At 44.1% G+C, this 18,493-nt stretch overlaps 1 protein-coding gene and 1 long non-coding RNA gene across 9 annotated transcripts in view; one reads left to right on the top strand and one right to left on the bottom strand.

Moving 5' to 3' along the window:
* IQSEC3 (IQ motif and Sec7 domain ArfGEF 3) overlaps window positions 1-8,681 on the top strand; it is a 150,485-nt gene extending 141,804 nt beyond the window's left edge. For 2 of the 8 annotated variants that reach the window (XM_079992246.1, XM_079992247.1), the window contains 4 exons: window positions 497-703; window positions 2,677-2,769; window positions 4,068-4,111; window positions 6,533-8,681. In XM_079992246.1, coding sequence (XP_079848372.1) covers window positions 497-703; window positions 2,677-2,769; window positions 4,068-4,111; window positions 6,533-6,970 — 782 coding nt within the window. In that variant the 3' untranslated portion in view covers window positions 6,971-8,681. Of the gene's footprint in view, window positions 1-496; window positions 704-2,676; window positions 2,770-4,067; window positions 4,112-4,194 lie in introns of all 8 variants that reach the window. The other 6 variants (XM_079992244.1, XM_079992243.1, XM_079992241.1 and 3 more) reach the window with 6 other exon arrangements.
* A 3,119-nt stretch (window positions 8,682-11,800) lies between these two features.
* LOC307225346 lies at window positions 11,801-17,689 on the bottom strand. The gene is made up of 2 exons (XR_013842914.1): window positions 14,526-17,689; window positions 11,801-14,462 (listed from the first exon to the last, which is right to left on the bottom strand). It is a non-coding gene; the product is annotated as an uncharacterized lncRNA (long non-coding RNA).
* Window positions 17,690-18,493: the final 804 nt, after the last annotated feature.

Below are 18,493 nucleotides of genomic sequence, written 5' to 3'. Positions count from 1 at the left end.
CTGAAATAAACCTGGTTAACTTGAGAGGGATGGTATAGGATTGCAGCCTTAGAACCCCAACGCCCTCATCCATAAACCAGCTGGGTCCAGATTTTTATTCCAGACCAACCAATCCTCTTGTTTAGCAGGAACAAACCTGGCAGCGTTTAGCTGTGTTTATTATTATACTAATTAGTCTCATTAGTAGGATTATGTAGAAAGCTGCCTTAATAAGTAGGTCAGGCTGCTTGTCCATCTAACTAAGGACTGTCTACTCCGACACAGGACTGTCTACTCTGACTTGGCAAGGATCTTCGTCAGAGAGGCCTTCCCCGGCTCCTGCCACATGATCCTCTTCACTGGAGATGCCAGGAATGAAACTTGGGGGCTTTCTCATCTGCTTTCCCACTGAGCTATGGTCCCTTCTCAGAATGCTTCAGCCCTTTTAATGTATAGAACCCACAACACTAGTTTTATGTCCCCTCTCCTCCTCCTTTTTTTTTTTTTTTTTTTGTAGATTACCCACACGGCATCACCTTGGTGACTCCCCTTTCAGGCTCGGAGAAGAAACAGGTACTCCATTTCTGTGCTCTGGGAGCCGAGGAAATGCAAAAATTTGTGGAAGACCTAAAAGAGTCAATAGCAGAGGTGATGGAGCTAGAACAGATTCGAATTGAATGTAAGGCTCCCAGCGTGGCCCAGACTCCATGCAGTCATTCTGTCTGTATGTACATATGTCCGTGTCTTGTGTATTTTTGTGTCTGTTAGCAGGGGTGCCATTTCAGATTTCAGGAGTGGGGCAGGCGTCCCAACAAGGTTTAATGGTCCTCTCTTGAATACATGAAAATTTAAATAAAAATGAATTTAGTCAATATTAACTAAAAATGAAGATATTCAATATTAAATGGAAATGCAAAAGCTGGTGTATTTCAGAATATTTCTGTGATTTTAAAATATTGTTTATGCTACAAAATAATTATAAAAATGTTATCAATACTGGATTATCAGACATCATTCCTTGCAAGTAATGAGATTCATGCCTTTGGCATGTGCATCTAGGGCAAGCCACACTTAATTTTTTGCAGCATTAATTTCTCAGCATTAGAACTGGCGAGTTTGCCAGAGATAAAATATTCCTAATGAATAACCAGAGATGATGTAAACTATCATGGCCCCTTACTCAAAATGGCACCCTTGGTTGTGGAGCTGGATGAGGGTGGAGGGCTGGCTGTATCTTCTTGGGGTGGGGGGATTTTATTAGAAAGTGAGTGTATAAACTGGATTGTTCTATCTGATGCTGATATGTGAGTACAATAAGCCACATAATGTGGACAAAAATGCACACATTAGGGCAAAGGGTTTCAAAAATGCATATATTAGTGAAAGTGACATACAAAACGCATTATATAAGGAAAGATTGCTTTGCAAAAATGGTTTATTGGGCAAAATTGCATACAAAATTCATACATTCATGCTAAACTGCTGATGACTTTTCATGAGGATGTAATTCTTTCCTCCCCCCTCCCAGACTGGTGTGGAAATGTGGAAAACTGAACCTAAGTCTGGGGAAAAGATTCACTCATCCTTAGGAGGATGAGCCATGGGAAGGGTGCAGAACAGTTGAGAATATCTGCACTTGGCCTTGATAAAACTGACAACTCCAGCATAACTTTATCCATAAAAGAGACACATCCACCACACTAGAGATACTAAGGGTTTTTAAACATGAGCTGTTGATTTGTGCTTTGATTTGTGGAACAACAACAACATTAAGTGGTCCACTGAGTCCTGAAGTAATTTTCAAGAAGTCTGCAGGGTGGGTGTGGGAGTAGAACCACAGCTCTATAAAGTGCATTCCTAATTTGCCTGATAATTAACTACAGTGGTACCTCGGGTTACATACGCTTCAGGTTACAGACTCCGTTAACCCAGAAATAGTACCTTGGGTTAAGAACTTTGCTTCAGGATGAGAACAAAAATTGTGCTCCGGTGGTGTGGCGACAGCAGGAGGCTCCATTAGCTGAAATGGTGCTTCAGGTTAAGAACAGTTTCAGGTTAAGAACAGACCTCCGGAACGAATTAAGTACTTAACCCAAGGTACCACTGTATCTGTCTTGCCTGGATGCACAAAATCCTGCAATGTTCCCCTGTGTACTAGCACTGATTGATACTTCCTACCAGATTCTTCTCTCCCAAAGAACTGCTCCATAGCCAGCTTCCTATAGTGTCTCCCCCTATCCCAAACAGATAGCTAAGGAATGCCCCAAATCTGGCTTCAGCTATTCACAGAGGAGCTGATTATAAGCTGTAGGAATGAATAAATGGATAGTGCTACACAGATGAATAGCTGAGAACTCCAGGATGCAGAGCTTCATTGCCTTGCCATTCCATTCAGGCCAGATAAATGTTTTTGAATATGTTCATTATGCACAATTTATACTGGTTGTAGAATTTTTGTTTCCTTGGCACAGAATGTGGACTCCAGGGCTAAAATGTTTAATATTTTTAAAGCACAGAATAGACACATCCGTTGTGTGTGCGTGTGCATGCATGAATACACTTTCTCTAACCATTATTTCTCTGCTTGTCTCCTGTTGCTCCCACTTCCATATCTTCCTGTCTTTCTCTCTTGCTGCTCTACTTTTTAATTCTGTCTCCATTCTCTCTTTAAAAAAATGTTCTTTCCGTGTATCTCAGGGGAGCTGGAGAAGCAACATGGGACAAAGAACCTTTCCTTAAAGTCCAATGGAGCTCAGATGGAAATACAATCCAAGCAAGGATCTCCAACAGGTTAGTCTGCTTCTCTGGGTTCTTCTTCACTTCCTACCCTGAAGCTTAGCTAATCCTCTGAGACTTGGCATGCAGAAATAGGGAGGACAAAATGTCTTCAAGTCTCTTTGAACCTCCAGAATGGATCCTTGAAGCATGCTAAAGTTGTTTGCTTTTTTTTTTTTTTTAAAGTTATGGTATTTTCCAAAGAATACATTCCATGAGGTCACACTCTTATTATTTCTCTTGCTATATGTTTCTCCATAGTGGGTAGTTCTCCAAATCCGAAATCTGACCTGGAAGATCTTTTAGCTGCCTGTTAGTCTGGAAACTATGCAGCTATAGACTTCATGCTGATATATGTTGATTGGAAAGAACTGTATACATTAAACTGGAGTTGGCCCAGCAATAGACTGTGTAAGCACAGTCTCTGAGATACTCAGCTGGGTGGCCGAACATGTTTTGCTACCTGAGCTGGAATAGCAAATAAGAAAATCCAACGTGTGTCTTCCCCTATGACTAAAATTAAAATAATAAGACATTAAACAACTAAACAATTTTCATGACACACCAAACTGGCTGCCTGAGGTGGCTATCTCTTTGTGCCTAATGGCAGGGACAGGCTAGTCCCACAAGTCTAACTTCTGGTTTCATTATGCCGAAATGGCCAAAGTGAGTTATGTGACTCTTGTTCAGGAAGGAGCAAAGAAGAGAAAATGTTTGTTGTATGAGAGCTATAGGGATAAATGCCTCTTCCGGTCCTTCTTGTGGTGCCACAAGCTTGGATGAAACTAAGCAGATCAGCGTGGGGCAAAAAATGTGAAGACATTTCAACAGTGTGGTAGCATATTTCCAGAATGAGATTTCACTTTTGGTACCCATCCTTCCACTCAGTAGCTAGCTGGGAGAGGAAGGACAGACAGATGCAGAATGTATAGGATATTGAACAGTGTTCAAGAATGTTTTGGGTTTAGAAACTGCTGACCTAAGCAACTCATTCACCTGATGCCATCTTTGTGCTCTTTTTGGTGTCAGGAGAAGAGCCTTTTGCTCATCCAGACCTTCTAAAAAACTTGTGCAGTCTGGACCTCTCAGTTCTAAAATCTGTTCTTTAATTGCGGGGTTAGAGTTTTTGTTTCCTTGCTGTATTTATGCTACTTTTGATTTGTTTCATTGATTTTAAATTGTTTTTACGCTTATTAATGGTAAACCACCCAGAGAACTTTATGTTATTGGGCAACATGCAAACATTGTAAATAAACAAGTAAATAAATACTGCATTTCATCACTGAGGAAGGGGGTCTCTTTTATTTTCAAAGCCAAAAGAGATTTGGGAGAGAAGGTTCCGGACAGCACAGTGGAGGTAAGTAGAACACACAGCAGCTGAGGTAAGTAATTCTCCCTCAGTTCAGCTCTTCTTACATTCTCTGTTGTTTCTTTTCTCAGGTTTTAATCAATGCCTCCCCTGCCAGACTGACAATTTTACCAATTTCCAGAGATACAATAAAAAGTTACTGCTAGGACGGGTAATACAACTTTCAAATCCAGATTAAACTTCAAAGCATTTTTTTTCAAGCCGTTTCAGTAACTGTTAACACATCCTTCATGGAGCGAGCGCCCGAACTCTGGAGACTAACCTGCTCCTTCCTCATCCCCACCCAACACACTTTCAGGAGAAATCAGAGACACAGCTGAGGTGAACTCTGCTGGCAGGCCACCGCCATCGCAGGACCCCCCGCTAAAACTCACTGCTATGACCTTTCCCTCATAGGTTCTTCTGCCCTAGACACTGGGCCCTCGTCACAGGCTTCATATACTGAAAGCATGGACCAAACATTTCCCATATTCACTGGGACTCTTCTTAGGTTGAAAGCTTAGGCCAATCATTTCCAAATTTGGGGAGGGTTGTTGGAGGAACTTTCTTGCCTGTCCTTCTTTGGGAGCAAGGACTCTGTTGTAGGAGTCTTTCTGTGGATCTCAGCTCACCAAGAAAGCTGTCATCTGGGAGAGATATCCAGAATATTTCGTTTGCCCCAGCTTTGTCCTTTCCCAAGCCTCTTTCACCAAGCAGATAGCTCCATCTCCCTGCAAGTGTTACTTGCCATAGGGGCAGGAGCTGCAGTTCTTCGCAAACAAGAATTTCCTCAATCAGCCTCCATTTCCAGCTCCAACTCCTCTTTCTTGCTGATTAGGCCTCTTTCCACAGAGGCCATTTTACACCCACGCCCCAGCTTTCTGTTCCACGGCCTGGGAAAAACCCAGCTGCCACAGGCATAATTCCTCAGACCCAGTTCATGCTGGTTTCAGAAACCCAATTTCATTACCCTGATGACATTCCTGCTGCTGGGGAGGAGGGACGGACATCTCCACGGCCTCATATACAGCTGTTGGGCCTGCAAACATTTCTCCATAAAGGGTTTTCAGTTCAGGGATGCAAAATTACAAGGAGACAGTTCACAAATATATGTTCCTTCAGGTGATTCCAGAATCAGGCAGACAGGGCCCCAGATCTGTCCATCATGGAAGAGACCCTTCTCTTCCCATTCCTAGTTTCCTCCTCCTCCTCTCCTGGGGAGCTGTGTCCTTCTGAAACTCTTTATTCTAAGAGTTCTCCCCCTTGTACCATAAATAGCCCTTTCCATAGGGAGCCCAGTTCCATCCTAGTTCCTGCTTTCAATCTAATGTTGGGAAACCCTGTGGGCTTTCTCTTCAAAGACACTTCAAGCCCTTCTTCCTCCCCTCTCCCTCTTCTTCCTCCTCTGCAGAAGTGAGCATCTCCATTTTCTCTGAGACTACCTGATCTGCTGCCATTCCATCAGATTTCTTTTCTTTTCTTTTTTTAACCATTGTACAAGCTAGATGGGTACTTTTTTCCTTTTCCTTTTTGGCGTGTGTAAAACCATTTCCTTTCACTTGCAAACCATCGAGTGGATCAGAGTGAGCTGCAAATTTGCTGAAATATGTCAGATTTCTGCTTTTTTCTCTCTCTCATCCCTGTTCCTTTTTTAATTTTCTCCTTTTGTAAACAGATTAGTGAGTCATGTGTGCACCTTCCTGCTTGGAAAGACAGGAGCTGGGAAGAGCTCAAGTCTTTCTCTGAGCATCAGCAAATCTCATTTTTTTTCCTCCTTGCAAAGATGTGCAACCTCAATTATCCTCCCCTCTTTCTGCCTCGTTGGCCCATGGATTGCATGATGATTCAGGGTTTCGTAGGAACTCTGCTTGCAGAACAGAGCTCAGTGAAAGAGGGAACTTTATAACTACAAAGCAAAAATAAGAGAGTCCTTATCTCCAATTGCTTTCTTTTTCTTAAGTACCATAACAACACGAAAAAAGGGAAAAGAGGGTGTAATTGACAAAAAGAATAACCTAAGCAATAAGGCTGTTCTTCCTGGAATAAGAGGCAGTTGGGGGCAGGCCATTAGCAGTCTTCATTTTGTAAAGTTAAAATCTCTCTCTGACCTGCTCAAAGTGCCACAATTTGATTGCATTTGCTCAATCTGGATAGTTGAGGTTGTGCTGTATGTGGAAACAGCATCACCGCCTTTGCTGTAATGGGGATCTTTATTTTCTAGAAGGAACTTTTCAGGGGCCGTGCTTGTGGGGAGGTGGGAAAGAGGGGTGGAAGGAGGACCACGTTGGGGGGGGGAGGAGATTCAGGGCTGTGGTTTATGGGGGAGGAAGGTCCATTGATGGAGGGTGGTCGGGTAAAGGGCAGCCCGTTAGCAGGAGATGGGAAGAAGTCTTGTAACATTTAATGCTTCTTTGACTGTTTCTAAACTAGGTGTCAATTCACAACAGGCTTCAAACGTACCAGCACAACTCTGTCCCGGGGCTCGAGAGTGGAACGCAGCCCAGCACGCATCCTAACATGCCGCGGGAGAGGCTGGAGACAGCATTGGTGCCCTCTTACCCTGCCTCGGCAGGGACACTTGTACAGTGCCAGCAGATTGTCAAAGTTATAGTCTTGGACAAGCCGTGCCTCGCTCGCATGGAGCCAGCCCTCAACCAGACTCTGACACGCTACGTGTCCTCTGATTCCTGCAGCTCCACCCCCTTGCGCGGTCTAGGCAGTGGGCTCCAAGGGACCCCGGTGAAAATCATCCATCAGCCCCCGCTTCCGCCGCCGCCGCCGCCCTACAACCACCCGCACCAGACCTGTCCCCCCAGCTCCTTGCTTCAGAGGCGCCGGTATTCCAGCGGCTCACGCAGTCTAGTGTAGCAGCTCCACCAGCACTAGCCAAACAGCACAGACTTAACCATGGGACCCTTTTTCGGTCTTCAAAGAAAAATCTAGTTTGTGATTTATTTTTTAGTAAAACTGAAAAAAAAACAACAAGAGAGGGGGTCGGGGAAAGGCATGCGAGAAAAGCAAATGATAATAATGAAGGAATAAGTAAATGACAGGTCGTGCCACAAACATGCCGTTATGGGACTAAAGTTGGTTATCATATCTCTTGGAATGATTGATTCTGTTTGTGAGGGGCCAACCTGTGGAAACTGCCTGAGAGTTTCTGAAGATGTTTCCTGACCAGCCTTCCATCCATTCAGCCATGTACATTTACCTCCCTTCCAACAAACATGGCGCTGTTCTGCCACTGTTTCTGACAGGCGTTACTTGGCTTTCTTTGCTCTTTGTTTTCCATTCCATTTCCTATCTCTCTTTCCTTACCTCTTCAGCTTCTTTGTTTTCTCACCATTCCCAGACCATTCCCAGGTTTCTGACCAAAACTGACTTGAGTTCCCTTATGGGGAGAGCACTGACTTTGATAGTCCACCTTGTTGGGGCCGAGGAACCGCTGTGGCTGCTGCTGCCGCCACCACTGCAGCTTGCTAAACTGGAGCTGAAAACTTGTGCCACTCATCACACTTTCTTCTCATTGCCTTTTGGGGCTGTCTTGTTCTCTCACAGCAAGCTGGTTGGAAGAGGAAAGCCAGAGAGAGAGAGAGTGAGAGGAAGGGAAAGTGGAATTTGGAGACTGTTGTTCCCCACCCACCTCATGCTACAGCTGAACACAAAGATGGCCTCACTTTGGAGATAAAAAAAACCCCTTCTGCATCGTACTCAGAAAACTTTGCTGGACGCCATCAGAAATGCACCACTTGTAAATACACACCTTTATGGTTTGATGCGTATGGACCCTGCTCACTAAAGGAAGACCTGGGCAGCTCTGAGGAAGTTTGGGTGAAGGCAGAGAATAGTTCTTGAAATCTTCCTGTCATGGCCACTTTCTCAGATTGATCATCTTGACAGGCTGAGCCTTCTGCACATTTTTTTTAAAATTGTGTGTGTGTTTAGTTATTTACTGTATTTATGTCCTGCTTTGCAGCCTGTAGGAGGTCCATAAGGTATCTCACGAAACAGAACAGGGTTAATTTGGCAAAGGGAAGCCTATCCCCACCTCTCAGAAATCCCCACCACAGCCCCCCTTTATAGGCTCTCCACTAACGTTTGTGCTTCCTTCACACAGAATCTATCTTTGGTGCACAATTTGCAGAACCTCAAGTGACTTTGGGCTTCGTATGACATCCCCAGGAAAGGAGGGCAAAGAAGGCATGGGAGAAGCAGGGTAGCAGCTGCATCCGTCCCCCCGTCAGGCCACGAGTGTCCCTGTTTTAGAGCAGATTCCAGGTTCTCCTCTCTGCTTTCATGTTTCCTTTGGCCTCCCTCTATCTCATACGTTATCCTGAATCAGCAATAGATGTTCACGCAGGCAGGGAAACACATCATACATGTTGAGTCATGCTTTGGACATTTCTGTGTGCTCGCATCGAACTTCTGACCTTAACCTGCCTTAGTGTTTCCAAGAAGATGAAAGGAAATCCTGTTTGCCGAAATGGTACGGAGGAGAGGCAAGGAGCAACTCATTATCCAAAGCCTCTTTTGTTTTGCTTTTATGAGCATGTAAACAAATCATATTGTAGTGAATTAAGGGTTTGTTTATTGCTAATTATTTGTATCCCACCTTTCAGAGCAGGCTCTGATACTGTCTCACCGTAGCCAGCCATGTAAGCACAAACTCATTAACACCAGGTTGGTCCCTTCTTCGTTCTTTCCTCATCTCTCTCTCCCCCTGCCCCAAAATATGGCAAGGTGGGTGGGGAGTCCCAGAGGGAGGAGATGAAAGCAGAGCTCAGCTCCTCGCTGTTTCCAGAGATGCTGACGTGCAGAAAGATGGTATTAAAATGGGCTATGGCTGTATTTTTAGAAAAAATATCTCCCCGCGCGCAAAGATGGGGAGGGGGGAAGTAGTATTAATTAGCTTAAGGGCTTTGCTCTTGCTCACTCGTATTTCCCTGTGAGGCTTAAGAAGATCAACTTTAGGATTTGGAAATAGGGCAGAACAAGTTCTAAGTCTCTTATTTATTTATTTTTAAAGACTGTGTGCGTATGTGTGTGAGAGAGAGAAAGAAGGAGAGCTTTGGGTTTTCACTTCTCATGTGTGGCAGAAACACAGGAGTTAGCAGTTTTGATGGCAAGGCTGGAGCCCTGCTGCAGCAGAGAGGCACCCATGTAGCACCATCGAGTTAGAGTTACAGTGCGACGTTATGTCAAGATTACAGATAGGTAGCCGTGTTGGTCTGCCATAGTCAAAACAAAAAAAATTCCTTCCAGTAGCACCTTAAAGACCAACTAAGTTAGTTCTTGGTATGAGCTTTCGTGTGCATGCACACTTCTTCAGTGTATCTGAAGAAGTGTGCATGCACACGAAAGCTTATACCAAGAACTAACTTAGTTGGTCTTTAAGGTGCTACTGGAAGGAATTTTTTTTGTTTTGGTTATGTCAAGAGGTTGCTTTCAGCACACTTGCTGCTTTGGGCATTATGAGGCTTTATTCACATGAGGAGGGCCTGAGGAATAAGGCAATGCCTTCTATACCTGGTTTTATGGCCCAGTGGTGGTTCTTTAACACATCCAGCACATGGCATGTGGGATGGACACAGGCTTTCAGGCTTCTTCCAGGCTACAACCCCACCTCAGCCTTGGCCCTTCTTCACAGCCTACCTTGCTGGACTCTTAACAATGCCTCTTGCTTGCCCAGATGTATGGTATAGATGCGGATAGAAATAAGTCTACCATAGAAAAGTTAGATTTACATGGGTTGCTACACCAGCTTTTGCCTCGGGCCCCAACTATCACTGGCATCTAGTAGGTTGGCCAGAAGGGAATGCATCCCTCAGGGTGGAAAAGGTTCCCTGCCACTGACTTAGATCAAATGTTATCGCTGAATGATGCTAAATTTAGTTTCAACTGCATTCATATTCTTTCTGTGTGTGCGTGTGTCTTTAAAATCCCTACGTAAGAAGACCCCTGCTGGGTCAGACCAAAGGCCCACCTAGACCAGCATTCTGTTTCCTCAGTGGCCAAACAAATGCCCATGGAAACTTCCAGAACATGGCTACCACAGCACTCTTTTGGTCATGTTCTCAAGCAACCGGTGTTTTTAGAGGCCTAGTGTATAGTCACCATGATTAGTAGCCTAATCCTCTGTGGATTTGTCTAATCCTCTAAAGCTGTCCAAGTTGGTGGACATCACAACTTCTTGTGGTAGCCGTTCCATTGTTCAGTTATGTACTGTGTGAAGGAGTTTTTCCTTTAGTCTGTCCTGAATTTTGCACCTTTCAGCTTCATTGGATGAGCCAAGGTTGTAGTATTATGAGAGGGAGAGAAGGATTTTCCTTCCTGCCCACTTTCTCTGAACCAAGGCATCTTTCTTGGTTGTGCTTTGTTAAGTTTTCATTTTCAAGTCAGACCAGCCCAAGATCAGTTGCTGCCTGAGGTGCCGAATGCCAAAGTCAAGTCAAGTTATTTTGGTATCTGAGGCAGAAAATCCCACCAGCACCCCTATTCTTCTCTGGCAATGAGAATTCAGCAGTAATAAATTAAGTAACTAAAGATTTTCTGCTAGAGGTGTGGGAGAAATTCGATTCAGCCTCCATCTAAAGGCAAGCCTACCAAATTCAAACTTTCTGGAGCAATCCAGGAACGGGAACACAGCCGTCCTTCAAACTTCGCACTTATCTGAATTTTGTAATGCAGTTCTCCAGCCAAGTCATGGGTACAAAATTGCATATACTGTATGCATAAAAAAATGCATACATTGCAAATTGCTCCAGAAATGCAGAGAATTGATTTTAGGATTGGGAAAATGAGAAACTGCAAGAATCAACTGACAGAGGGATCCATTCCTATTATTATGGCAGCCAAAAATCAGACCGCCATTCTCAGGTTGCCTAATGGGAGGGCTGTCCCAGTTTAGTATGCCTGCTTTGGCCCTGTTGTCACACTTGTCCTGTTACTATAGCACGGAAATTTGTGTAGCCCAGGTGTGGCCTCTGAGACAGGAGACATGAAGTTGCAAAATTAAGAATTAAAGCTGAGCTAATACACACCTAAGAAGCTCCCCTTCCACAGTACTGGTAACCTTTAAGGGGAAAGGGAAGAGAAATGGAGGCACTATACAGTGTAATGCACAATTCAACCTCTTCTCCCTTAATGGAAAGCTTTTTGCCAAGAGGGGCAATGATTGAAATGTTTGGGCCCAAACCTTTAACCTGGCTCTCTGTTCAGAGCATCTAGGAATCACTGTCAGTTTCTCTTTTGGCATCTGTTGCAGCCTTGGAAGGCATGTACGTTTCTGCACAGTTCCTTAAAGCATGGGTGGATCGGTGTGTTTAGATAAATAAATTAAATTTCACTTGACGTTTAACACAAATTGGCTACAGAAACCTTGAAGTATTTGATGAAATAATTGTTTTTTGGATGAAATATTTATGGCAGTCTATGAAGTTCTGAGAAGAGAGAGAGATCAGGGTAATTAATAATAGATTTGGGATGATGTGAAGATATGCTTCATAGGACGTACTGCCTCAGATGTCAATCTCTCCCCTTCCTCTATTCTGTTTAATTTCTAACTTGAAAAGTCCTGGAGATTGAGAATGACTGTATTAAAGTATCAGATCATAGGAACATAAGAAACTACCTTATACTGAATCAGACTCTTGTCACACCTAGCTCAGTGCTGACTGCACTGGCTGGAATCAACCCTCCCTTCCTTCCTTCCTTCCTTCCTTCCTTCCTTCCTTCCTTCCTTCCTTCTATGGCCAAATAGAGATAGAGATAGAATAATTGAATTGTAGAATTGGAAGGAGCCACTGTGGTTATCCATTCAAACCTCCTGCAATCCTGGAATCTTTCACCCAATGTGGGACTCAAACCCACAACCCTGAGATTAAGAGTCTTGTGCTCTATCGACTGAGCTATCCTGCCTCATTCTCCCCAATCCCAGCTTGCTGCGCTTTGATTGCTTGATTGGCCCTGTGAGCAAATAGTGGGTATTCCTGAGCCTTTGGGGGTGGTGGGGGTGGTGATTTAGCAGGTTTAAGGTATCTAAGATTTCCTAAGCACTGTCCATTTATTAAAAGATGGCAGTCCCCAATACAAGATGGAAAAGGCAAAACACATGGGGAGTGGAGGGGAAAGTAAGCATTGGGAGCAGCTGCTCCTTCCTGGGATGATGGATGGGACCAGTTTGGTCTCTCCTTTGCCATGACGTTCTTCCTGGGAGGTGAGGTGTGTGTGCAGCCTCCCAGTGGCCCTTGGGGGGCAGGGTTCAGAGTATGAATTCTCTAAAGGTCAGAAACAAATCCATTCACCAGCAGCCCTCTCTGGCATTTTATTCTTATTCCACACACCCACACAGTTCCCTAAACATACAACTTGCTGGGAGCAGGGAGGAGGAAGGAAAAGAGCAGCCAATATTATTTATAAAAAGAAAGTTTCTGGCTAACTGCAATTAAGTACTAAGGCATGCTTACCAGATTTTTTTCAATGAATCCGGGGACCCCCTTTTTTTTTTTTTTTTTTTTTTTGAAGCTGAGTAGCAACAGGGAATCAGTAGTGGGGATGGTGAGGCAAAAGACCCTGGGCCCAAGCACACATGCATATTGTATAAAGGTGCAAAGACCTTCTTTTGCACCCTGTGAAACATAAATGTGCAGTTTTTTAAAAAACTGGGCAACAGAACTCCACAAGCCCATGACTCCTGAGCCTCCCCCAATCTCCTGCCCCCTTCCTCCTTTGTTTTGATGGATTGGGGCAGGCTGAGGAGTCACTGGTGAAGAAGAAGAAGAAGAAGAGTTTGGATTTGATATCCCGCCTTTCACTCCCTTTAAGGAGTCTCAAAGCGGCTAACATTCTCCTTTCCCTTCCTTCCCCACAACAAACACTCTGTGAGGTGAGTGGGGCTGAGAGACTTCAAATAAGTGTGACTAGCCCAAGCAGCTGTATGTGGAGGAGTGGGGACGCGAACCCGGTTCCCCAGATTACGAGACTACCGCTCTTAACCACTACACCATACTGGCTCACACTGTGGGCGGCTGTTGCCCAGTTTTTTTAAAAAAAACTCTTCACATTTATGTTTCACAGGGTGCAAAAGAAGGGTTTTGCACCTTGCCTGGCAGAGAAACCATGCACCTTGCACCCCTTCTGGGCAACACCCACCTGTGACTCCCAAGCCTCCCCCGATCTGTCAAAACCAAGGGGGCAGGAGATCGCTATCGTCAGACATCATTGGTTCCCCTTCAGCAGTGGCAGCGAGCAGTGAGCAGCTCCTGAAGCCAGCCAGAGCCAACTGCGCTACCAGGCTGGCTCCAGGCTGCTGAGGCTGCAACTCCATGTTTCCTGGGGACAAATTTGCAAATTTGGGGACATTCCGGGGATGTAATTTGTCCGGGGACATATTTGCAAATCCGGGTACATCTGGTAACCCTATACTAAGGGCATGTTGGAAACAGACTTTGGTTTTAGTCTTGGCTGATGTCCCCCCCCCCCCCCGTTTCTCTCCCACCCCCAAGTTTGATAAGTGTGCGGGAAAGTACAGGCTGGAACCAGAGATGACCAGCCAAAGCAAAATTCAAACGGGAGATTGTAGTTCATAACGGCTAGGGGATTTCTGAGCAGGGAGGATGCTATTATCCAATCTCCCCTCCTTCCTGAAATTATTCTTGGTCCCTAATTGCTAGTATTATTATTTCACAAATTTCAAGTATCTTCTAGGGCTTGGGGTCCTGAGTCAAGTTAAACCCATGAAGAATGAGTGTATAAGGCTACTATGAGCTCAACACCATATATAGCTCAAGTTATTGAACCAGAAAATGTTGCCTCCATTTACAAGGGTTGGGCCTTGATTTCTGTGCAATTGTTTGGAGTTATTTTCTATGTGAAATGCTTGGATACTAAATCACTCCAATTTGGAGCACTGAAGGCAGAATATCAGTGCTTGTGAACCAAAGAACCATAATGAGTAACCATGTGGAATGCCTATCTCTACTTATTCTAAATGGTTGCCAGATACTTTCTGTTATAACCAACTGTGTTTAGTTGTATATGCATATTTTATAGGCCATTCTTAAATCTTGAGCATATCTGGGTCAACCTAACTTAGCCTTCCCCCAACCTTACGTCCTCCAGATATTTGACTATAGCTCCCATAATTCTTGATCATTGGCCATGATGCCCGCAGCCAATGGAAGTGGTAATCCAAAATTACAATCCAAAATGGGGGGGCACCAGGTTGGGGGAGGCTAGCCTAGGCAGATATTAGTCGTGGCCATTAGAGAAAATGGCAGCCATAATATAGGAAAGTATGTGTTTTGGTGTTTGGCTGAGCAGTTCTCGAAGCTAGCCCATATTAATTTGCCCCGGGTGAAGTCTACAAGCCATGCCACACAGAGTTGGTCTCTTCCAACTCTATGATTCTGTGATTCTGTGAAACCAAAGACACATTGTTTCCAGTTACGCTCAGTGTACACCCCAGGTCAGCCTTCCATAACCTGGTACCCTCCAGATTTTGTGTATCACAACTCCCATGATCCCTGGCAATTGGAAATGTTGATGGGAATGGGAGTCCAGCAATATCTGGAGGGGTTCAGGCTCAAAAAGACTGCCTTTGCCTGAGTTTCTAGATTACTGTGGCCACACCGACATGTCTTCATGTTTCAGGACTATGTAATATGGAAGTGTGTGGTTTAGGAAAGTCATGAGATACAGTACTGAAAAAGAGAATCAGGCATATCCCATCACCTTCAAAATTGAGGTCTAGTAGTCCCATACTTACACTGGGAGTTTCTTGAGGATGACACACAAGTATTTAATTGGAAGTCCATGTTAATTAAAGTCTGTGTTTAAAAGGCCACAATTGCCTTGGTTGGTTAACTATTAGAAAATGTTCACACCAATGCCCTCCCAGATAAACAACTGCAGTCCGTCTAATCTCTAGTGTTGTGTGCAGTTAGGGAGATGGGAATTTAAAACATATTAAATGAGTGGTGGATTTCGGAACCTGATGTGCCACTTGCTATGTGTGATGATGTTGCCCAAAGCAATTCACAGACTTAGGCGATGGCGTTTTTTCCAGTGGTGAGAACAGCAGGGTTCTTTTGTGGTCACAAGTTTAAGCAGGGAGCTTTGCTTGAAGAAAGTCTGCAAGCCATGCCACATTGCTGACAGCTGCCGCTGCCTTTGGTTCATCCTGTATTTTAAAAAGAGAAGCAAACAGCAGTTGGCTAGAGAAATAGTCAAGCTGGGATGGTGTGCATCCATGCAACACTATGGAGGTAAACATGGAATAATCACTCACTAAGGCTAGAAGATGGTCATTCATTCTGTAAATTAAAGACCTGTAAGATCATCTCATCATATTCTTGGGCCATAACGCAGCACAAGGTTATGCACACACACTAATTTCAGCAGGATGTAAGTTCATATATTTCTGGATTATGACCTTTGTGTACAAGTCACTCTTGAACACTTCCATCCCAATTAAGTAGCTTCCTAGCCTTAATTTAGGAATCGGCTACAGTAGATTAATAAGCATTTCCAAAATGAAGGACACTCTAGAAAAGCCTTCAAGAACCCGGTGCCCTCCAGATGTTCTGGACTACAACTCCCAACAGCCAGCCAGCAAGGCCCAAATGAAGGATATTCTGCAGCCTTCACCAACCAACCTGATATACTCCAGATGTTTTATACTACTACACCAGTCAGTACAGTTATGCTTCCTGGAGCTGATGGGAGTTGTAGTCCAAAACACACAAAGTTAGCAAAGGCTTCTGTAGAGCAGGGATGGAAAACTTCCAACCTCCAGATGTTATTAGATTACAACTCCCTTTGTCCTTCACCATTGGGGCTCATGGGAGTTGGAGTCCAGCCAGAACTGGAGAGCTGCAAGTTCCCCATCCCCATTGAAGAGCTAAAACACCTGAAATAAGGAAAGCCTATTAAGTAATGAGAGCTGGAGAAGAGTTGCAATAACATGCACCTTTTGCATAGTTTTTAGCATAAAGGATGTCAGTTCTACACTACAGAGTTAACCTGATTTAACATTAAATTCCTCTTCCTGGGCACTATTAGTCTATAATAGTGTGTGTGTGTGTGTGTGTGTGTGTGTGTGTGTGTGTGTGTGTGTAAGTGGCACCATTTCTGGGTCTCTGGGAAGGGCCTTGATAGGTAAAAAAATCCTAGGCTTCTAGGATTATTGCAGTGGATATGTGAGTGAGTGATCTATCTGGCTCACTATTGTTAGTCACAAATGTAGAAGGACCTCCAGCGTCTTGGATAGACAATTCCTCCCCAGCTTCTCCATGTGATATTGTTTAATCAGCGAAGCTGCCCATAGTGTCTGGAGAATCAATGTAGGGCAAAGGCTCAATTACTTTTTCCTCCCCTATTTGAAATGTAAAATAAATCATGATTTGAGCCATTACTTTCTGTCTATTACAGTGTAGTATCTTGTAGGGCATATTTTAAAAATGCATTTTCACCTTGTTTTCCCCACCACCACCTCTTTTCAGCTCCTAAAGATATATTTGTGTGTGGTTAGGCTTCAAACTGGAACAGAAACATCATAGTTTTTTCTCCTCAAAGAAAGCAGTATTAGTCACTAATGGCACTAACAGCTTCCACTTCACAGCAGTGTTATTATAGGGACCGGTGTGTTCTTTTGTAGCCTAACCTTCTTATAACCATCACATAATATGGTTGGCTTTGAAGCAGCACTTCTTGGGAATTTAGGGGATATCTGAAACAATCAGTGTCCCTTGGATCTCTGGATTTGATGCCTGCCAGGAAGATTCTGCCTTTAAAATAAAAATAGAAGTAGCAGTTTGTGGGGTAGGAGAGGATTTTCAACATGTTGCTCTGCCAGGCCTACATAGTATATTTCATCTCCTGTGAACCCACCAATGAGGCCAGACTAGAGCCTAGAACTGTTGGTAGTAGTTCTTGAGTGATGTCTGTTACACTCTAGTGGCTGCTAAGCCCATTGTCTATTCACTGCTCCATGGTTCAGAAGCTTTAAAGATCTCTCTGTTTTTGTTCCTTTCCTCTCCATTCAGTTGTCACTTGGCACATCCCACCGAATCTTTCTTTCTGTTCTCCGAGCAAGAAAACAAATGTTACTTACCTGTGTGTGTAGGCTATTCGAGAGCACCTGTCTGTCCGTCTGTCTGTACCTGTTTCCTGCTGTACAAGAGAAGCTTCCTTTGGGAACAGCGGTGTGCTCACATCTAGCAAAGACTCCAAATGGCTAATATTTTGTAACAGAAATAGACAAGATGTATTTTATCTGTTCAATTAATAGAGTTTTAGAAATTATATTGAGATATGTCACTTGTGCAAATCTGTCTTCTTTGCCTCCGTCGTGTCCTGTGCCCCCTCCTTCCCCAATACTATTGAATGCACATGGGCTGGGGGGCTTACTTTGAGTAACAAATCTTTGGTGGCACCAGGATTTCTGTGCCCAAAAGGTGGTGGTCTATCTCTCAGTTTGGACAATGCTGATCACCCTGCTGGAAGCAGCGTGTGGAAGGGTGTTCTTGAAACATGTCCCTCACTCCCCGCCCCCACCCCATGAGTTATCATGACGGACACAGCCATACAATTAAATTGATTACTGGGACAGTAGACCAGCTCCAGTTGTGAAAAGTGCATCATTATTTGCAAGTGATCTCTCAGCACACTGAACTTTACGGATTGGATTCCCTTCCGGAATAATACCTTTTTTCAGCCGTAGGCTTGACATTTACCAAACCCTCTAAAAGGAGTCTTTTAACACATGGATATGATCCATCGGATTGTGGATACACCTGTGAAAATGCCCTTAAAATAAAATCTAGAACTCTGGATGGAGTCGTCTCCACCAAAGCCCACCCACCCAATCTCTTCAGTGAGAGCAAAGAGAAAAATCAAAGGATTCATTAAACTCTGCGGAGGCAGAGGATGTGACGGAGTCCTCTTATTTACGCACCTCAGCTGCTCATTCCCCTGTACTAGAGGGGAAGATCATAGGAGGGCTTGTGCTCTTACAGAGTTTCCATTCAACTGAATTGTGTTTGACAGCTACCTAGTGGCTTGTGCCCTGTGGTCTGAATATGAAAATCCACATGGCATGTGCATTGGTTTCTGTAGAAAGACGGTCCAGGTATCCTTTCACAGCGAGCTTTGTTTGCATTTGTTTGCCTTTGCTTTCCTTTGAATGCAGTTCTTCTCTTAATGTTAACACATTGCCAAACATTTATGTACCAGCTGCGCCTCCCTTTCAAGTCACCAGCGGATGAATCCAGTCAATGGGAGTCCCTCCATTTCAGGGAAATTGTGAGGGTAAACATGAAGGAGCTCTTTACAAATAATTCTATGGGCAGCTTCATTATTATCATTCCCTGAAGCTCCATAATGCACTTGATT

Source organism: Podarcis cretensis (genome assembly GCF_951804945.1).
Source record: "Podarcis cretensis genome assembly, chromosome: 10".
Classification (NCBI taxonomy): domain Eukaryota; kingdom Metazoa; phylum Chordata; class Lepidosauria; order Squamata; family Lacertidae; genus Podarcis; species Podarcis cretensis.
This window is presented reverse-complemented; position numbering and strand designations above follow the sequence as displayed.